Below are 7,331 nucleotides of genomic sequence, written 5' to 3'. Positions count from 1 at the left end.
GGTACATCTTTGATTGAGCCAGGCATATTCCAGTGTTTACACCATCCTGGAGCACGCAGTACTTAATTGACGTCAGCAAGTCGTAGGTGTTCTTGTGCAGAGCAAATGTAAATACATCTGCTTGACAGGATTTCCAATGACTGGTACATTGAATTTATGATCTTAGAAAGAACATGGTAAGCGAACCCTGGGGGTAACAAATCTGTACCCTATCCATAGAAGTATAGATTCATTTTGCTGTTTTTGCGAAAAATAACACGCCCTTTACCGTCTGGTGCCTACCTGTAAATTAAATAAATAAATAAATAAATAAATAAATAAATAAATAAATAAATAAATAAATAAATAAATAGTGATAAATAGTGATTTGCGGGATCTACCTGCCAACATGTACGATTCCTCGCAACACATCAAGCTTTGTAGGGTTTATCGACGGGCTCAGAGTTTATCGCTCCATCGTGACGTATTACGGGTAGATGGTTCTATATAGGGACGGATCTGCAGTCCAAAAGCACATATTCCTACAAAGCACCTGTGACAGCCTATAAGGACGATGGTGGTTGTCGCACTCCTTATATCTGGTGATTACTGTTCACCTGCGTTTAGACAAACTTGTTCAGGTATGGCAAACAAGAGATAAACAGTCAGCGCTTGTCCTCAGTTGGGTTCCACTGGTGATGTGCGGTTATTTGGACTACTAAAAAAGTCTCATGCAAATAGATCTCTAACGCAAAAAACTTTTGAGAAATCAAGTAAAAATGATTCTTATCGGCTGCAACATATATTACTCATAAACTGAAAAGATCTCAACAGGTATTTCTCAGGCGAAAAGTTTCCGAGGGACTAGGTGTCCTGGAACTAGAAGGGTGGCCGATTTGTCCACGGAAATCACAACGATCAGGTTCAATCAATAAAAAGACGTCCCTTATTAACGTCCAAGATAACCATTTCAGAAGGAGAAATCCTTCGTATCAAAATGATGCATTCGAGCGCACAAATATTGCGGCAGTCCAACACAAAGTGACGAATTTTCATACACTAATATGTATGACTGAGCTACCCTTCTAATATGTGAGTAACTTCATATGATGAGCTTGAGTTTGAGGCTTAAGCTCGATTCGTGATTCAAATACTACTTAGATTTTTTATGCTCCATACCTATATTTTGGCAGCTTCAAAATGTACAACTAGTCTTCAATCATGCAACCTGTTTTTACGGCTCTGAAAAGTGGCGTTAGCTTTGTAATGTAGCTTTAGTTACGTTTTAAATTTTAGCTTGGAGATGGCTGAAAATATTGCAGTGCTTAAACAAATCACGATTAATGAAATCTACCTCCTCGCCTTGCACCAATCCAAACAGCTTCCATGAAACCAGCCTGCTGCATTATCCGCGCCACAGTCATAGATTCCTCCTTGGATCTAACCTGAAGTAGTCTGACCTTGGCAGTGGAAACACCCTCAAGAAATTTCGAACACTGCTCTTTGGCTTTATCCCACGTTAACTTTTTCGAGTCCATCATTTCTTTGTAACACTTCCCAGTAAACGATGAGTAAGTCCACGAGTCATCATAACACGGTACATCCATGAGCACTCCATGGGCTGTGAATACATGAAAAAAACGGGGATTTTATGGGGGAAGTACTTTGGTACATTTGAGTTGGGGTGAGTAACATTGTTGAATCGCAATGTACATTTGCATACCAGCGGTGGTGTTCTGATGCAAACGCTGCGAGTTCATAGCATGCTTTAAGTGCATTCAGAGGGAAAACATTGCTTTCCACACAATATGTCCACCATAGAAAAAACCATCTGGCCGATATCCAAGGTTATTCACAATGTGGCGAAACCCAAAATGAAGTGTATGTGATGAAACCCATATAAACAAAGTCAATTATGGTAGCCACTTCACTCTGGTGAACTTTCGATTGATTCTGTCACATTTTAGGCGTGACACGTACCCAGAAGAGCAATAGTCAGGATGCATTTGCCAAAACTCGACTGCTTTACCCCTGAGGCTAAATAAAAGCTCTCTGCTTGAGCAGCCAGTCAACAAGTGACCACGTGATGTGGATTCCGTGAGTGAAGGATGAGTGGCGTATATCCAATCTAAGTGACAGTTAATCACACTGCTAATGTGCTGATCGTGGCCGGCTGGGAGGCCACGAATTCGAAACTTCTTGCCACTTCATGGAGTGAGCACTGCTGATAAGTACAATAAGGACGAAAGAGCTGTACAGTACTTCTAGGTTTTTCAGTATAGACAGCAAAAGTGCATGCCAGAAATACCTCTCGAACAGATGCTTTCGGTATATGAATCTCCGTACCCCATGGGCATGCCCACTCGCTGACAACAGCAAAGCAGTGAGCCTTAGTTCGAGTGTGTATAATATCAAAAAAATTCCAGTTTGTGGATTTAGTACAGAACATCAGTACCATAAACAACATAATGTCGTCATTTGACGCTGAACCCCTTTTGCAAATGTTCCGGGGATGACGTGAAAGAAATTAATTTTGATTTTGTCCCTCAGAATGGTTCACACTGAGAACTTCCTTAGACGATCTGTATAAACTTTTACGCCTGCGCACTGTGTGAAATTTTTGTTCAACAACAGATCAAATGAACGACGTTAAGATGTGTAGTCTGTTTGTACCGGTGCTCACAGACACTTATGGAGAATGAATTCCAGGAAACTGGTGGTATACAGACGTTGTGTGAAGTGTGCTGTAGTGTAATTTGCACCTGCACTGACAGCAGACAAATGGAAGAGGTTTATTATATGCACAACATTGCTCCTCACTTGAAATTTACGGTGGAAGTCAAACAAAACGATAGTAAAGATAGCTTTTCTTGGTATACTACTGATAAGGCAAAACGATGAATCGATTTTTCGTGGCATTTTCAGGAAAACCATCTGAACAAGGCAGTATTTCGACTTTGAAAGTAATGACCTACTCAAAAGAAGACGGATTCTGGTTAAGACCTTTCCCCAGAAGCCATGCCGTTTTGCCAAATCTGACGACATTACACGTGAAGTACAATTGCTCAAAGACACCTTGCCAAGAGCAGCCATTTCTTGAGGTTCATATAGAAATACGGTTGCCCTTAACCCAGACGTCACGCGATTCGAACTATTTCCTAGAAGCCAGTCTGTTTGCCATTACCGTATGAGGGAGACGACTGACCGACCCTGATCAGGCATCGTTTAAGAGCAACGATCAAATGTACCAAAAAGCTGCACGCTCCTAAAAAAACAATCCAACTTTCACTTCCAAAAAAGGACCGAATCCAAAGCCATGATTCAGCTGAATTGGCTGCGGAGCTAGAAAAATCGGCAGAACCACGACGTACTTTGGGATACGACTAGGGGGGCAGGTACCGAAGTCCAGGGAAGAGTTGCAGCCACCATACAGTGTAGCTACCCCTTTCACCACATACATGACTGTACAGGTCAGCGACACTCGCTAGATCACGAGATCCGTCTTTTTTTACACTCACAAATCACGCCACAGAATCGTGACCAACTCAGCTACACAGCTCACAGTCAAGCCCTCGACCTCAAGACTTCTTCCCCACCACGTACAAATCCCGACACAAAGGTGACTCATCTGACATCGGCCGTCGTCCGTCCGATAAGGTAGCAACATGTCATGTGCTGATACCCACACACACGCAGACGTTCCTACGTATAGGATAACAGCACAGCAACACAACACAACTCAACAGAGCTTCGCACGTCGCCCAACTCGGAGCAGAGCCGCTCAGGTCTTACGCCGTTTCACTGACGCATATTCAGGAATACGTGTGGCTGGTACAGCAGCGAAGAAGACACGAGACTGCGTCCGGACTTACAACAGGATTTATCAACCGGTACCTGCAAAACGATAAGTCCCTTGTTCGCCTATATATCTGTTGTAATAATTTTACTCAACAAGCAGACATTGTTAGTGCTCCCCGTTTTCTCGTTCACACAACTAGTTTTCGGGTTCTAGTAGAGCATTAACAACAGCACTCAGATAGCGGTAACAGTGTAGGCCCAACAATGGCTTTTGAAATATTTTTAGTGTCCAATCACAAATAACAACATTGCTTAGGCAGTTCCAAACACAGTTTTAATCCCCTTTTATGCGTATAAAGGCAACTGCTAACGAACTTATCTTTAACATGGTAGTCCATTTTCTGCATATGCATTTTTTACCACTTTATATCATATTACTATGTAAACCCAATCAGACAACATTCACTCATAGTAATCACCATGAGATTACCACGCTTTTTCTCCGGTCCCTCATGAGTGACCGATTACATTGGTCTAGCTGACAACATGTGCTCTAAACTTCGCTAAACTGACTAACCAGTCACACCGATCCTCGCATGCGGCATCTTTGTTTTGCTTAATAACCTACTTGTAGTTGTCTAGATGTGATTGAAATATCTGCGCACAAGGCATCTCGCACTCGAAAATGGCAACCAGGCGGATGGTCCCCGTTTGGGAGAAATTCCTTCCCGGGATGATGATAGGGCCAGAAGCCTCACAATACGAAGCAAGTGCTGTGAGTCTTGGAACCAGTCTGAGTCTGTTGTTCTTTGTCATTCACTGTAATCTTTACATACATTGTTTGACTGAATTCTCCTTGTTTCTCCGCCAGGTAATGAACCGAATCCATCCCATAATATTGAGCCTACTTTCCTCGGCGTGTTAAGAATTTCACAAACCCTATAGTGAAACATCCCGCATTGGGTGGGTTTTCACCTCATGACTGTGTAGGTTGATGAACTGTACAGTCGGGTCCTAACCTAGGCAAAACCTGCTCGGATTGTGATACTTCGTTATTTTCAGACTTCCGGTGTTACCGAAAGACAGCATCTAGCTGATAGCCGTTCTAAAACTGGAACGGTTAATTTGTTACACAATGATCAAGTAAGATTAGCATGCGATCCACGTTTTTGAACTGACTCATTTGCAAGTTATCATGCCATTTTGAGCAGTTTTCTGGAGCAGGACGGCTAACTCTATGTTTACTGATGGGTTTTAGTAAGGCGAATAATTATGAAGCTAACTTGCATGACGTTATCTACCCTCTGTAAATGGCGCTTCAATATCCCTTCAGTAATCGATTTTGTCCTCTGGTTTTAGGCCTCACTGCAAGTGAGCTTTCATCGCAATCCTTCGTACGAGATCAACTTTGACGGGATCGCGTCTAAAACGTTTTCTAGATACTTAATCGCCGGCAGCGGACAAGAGTTGTCATCAACCTTATGACTGCTGCCAACTCAAGAACATTGATACGATACTTTAAACAGCATTGCAAGCTCGACAGATGGCGCTTTTGGTGCAACAGATTTAACTGGCTGATCACAAATGAGAGATACGGTTTAGATCCATGAGAGTCCCCCATCAAAGCCTAATCGAGTTGTAAATTGGCGCTTCTCCGCTGATCGTAGTGTTCAAGTGCGAAATTCCGCTGATGGAAATCCGGGACCGAAGTCCACCTAGCCCAAAAACGGAATAAACCGGTGATGGGCTGTCCAGAGTCTCCATCGACCTTGTAGGTGGCACCATCCAGGGGTGATCATAAAAATGTGTTGATAAGTGCATGAACGAGAACGTTCTAAGGTTCATGGATGTCCCTATCAGTCTTTATTCTAAAGTTTGCCACTAATTGCTGAAGGCGAACTTTTGAACGAGTACTACCGTTGATGGGGCGATTCCACATAACTCTCTTCGGTCAAATAAATACAGACAACCACTGTGCAAAATCACCACAAATCCCGCTGATAAATGTATTAGTTACATCTACTCAAATCCACCGAATAACCTTAGCTTTAGTGACAGTGGAATTCTTCGACTGAAAACGTCGAGCGCATGTCAAACATAACTTGAATGCAAATGACGAGGTTATTAAAATTTCCACGTAGAATTGCTAAAACTGTATATCAGACCGCACGGCGGCTCGGTTAGGAAACGAAGGAATGAGCACGCCTAACGTTTTTCATACTGCTGCAATGAGAAAAATGAGAAGTACACTAGGCGCCAGCAACTGTATAGTTTTGCGACCGACTTCCAACCGAAAACATTTCAAACCGGTGGACTGATGAATGTGTGCTCCAAACGGGTAGAAATTCACCGAACTTCGGAGATAAAGCGTTAGTCTGGATTCCAGCGAGGTGCCCCGCTTTGATGTATCGTACTCTGGGACTCAACAAGCTCACTGTTAACTATTCGTCCTGAGAAACTATCCCATGAAGCTGTACTCCATCGTGATAGAAAATTGAGCTCAAAACATTATTTATGGCACAAACGACATAGTCACCTACACAATGTGGCTTTCAGTACGCAATAACATGTATAGGCAGGCATATAGTTCAGTATTGTCAAGTCTAAGGTTTTAGGGATCCAGTTAACCCGCTATCTTGGATCAGGCCTTTGGCTTTCAAGCCATCATCCGAATTCGTGGAATCGCGTCAAGAGTGACTGGTTTCCTCTCGGACCGTGTGAAATTTCATCGATTAAACTGAGAAACAGTGATTCAGTTGAAGAAATGCGAGGGGAAAGGTACAGAATTTCCGCACTTACCAAGTGGTAATAAGATTGACAAAACCAACAGCGCAATCGAAGGGACCATTCTTACTAGACAAATGCCGTGAACTGAACGATATTGATAAAACTGGCCACAAAATAACAATTACCTATTGTTCCCTTGCTTGGCTATTCATCACCATGCCAACTGCCAGTTTTGGGTTCAGCGAGTCCGACGCGATAACATGAAATTCTTCGGTTTAATGCCCACCAACCTGAGAGACAATACGAACATGTCTGCCCCACCAGCAAATATCTGTATGTGGTATTCAAATTTAGGACTGCAGCGATGTGCCACTGTTCCACAGGCAACCATCCGGAACACATCAGTCTTTTTTGTTATTGCGCTCATGCTATTCCTCCATCTCGCAAGTAGTAGGTGAAGCTGGGTGGATTAATGTATTGGTTTGCATTGCAGGAACTTCGTTTTCTTAGACAGTTTGCGCTGTTCCCTCCGAAAAGTGCTGTTTACTACACGTGAAAGTTATAAATATATATAGTTGGACAACGTAGTAACCCTGATTTGCTTTGATGGCGAATCAGTTAAATTTGAATGCAATGCAGATTCGATGGGCTGTTCTGGCCTGTAAGGTCGCCAGAACTGGACGTAAGTGGTCCCTCGGGGACCGTTTGTTTGAATCGGCAAAGGCTAGGAGAACTTCCTATTCATATATGTGCCATGCGTTGCTTGTGCCTAGACGACCTGGATCGGGAGCACATCCACACAAAAGTGCTTGCCAATGGACGTTGGC

The 7,331-nt window shown here is 43.0% G+C and overlaps 1 protein-coding gene across 1 annotated transcript in view; it reads right to left on the bottom strand.

Moving 5' to 3' along the window:
- Positions 1-6,620, bottom strand: part of T265_06738 (hypothetical protein) — a gene marked incomplete at both ends in the record, with an annotated part of 34,942 nt that extends 28,322 nt beyond the window's left edge. Inside the window, 2 exons of the mRNA XM_009172083.1 lie at positions 1,334-1,600; positions 6,577-6,620. Coding sequence (XP_009170347.1) covers positions 1,334-1,586 — 253 coding nt within the window. The remainder of the gene's footprint in view (positions 1-1,333; positions 1,601-6,576) is intronic.
- Between the last annotated feature and the right edge of the window lie 711 nt (positions 6,621-7,331).

This window comes from Opisthorchis viverrini (assembly GCF_000715545.1).
Source record: "Opisthorchis viverrini unplaced genomic scaffold opera_v5_146, whole genome shotgun sequence".
Taxonomy (NCBI): Eukaryota; Metazoa; Platyhelminthes; class Trematoda; order Opisthorchiida; family Opisthorchiidae; genus Opisthorchis; species Opisthorchis viverrini.
This window is presented reverse-complemented; position numbering and strand designations above follow the sequence as displayed.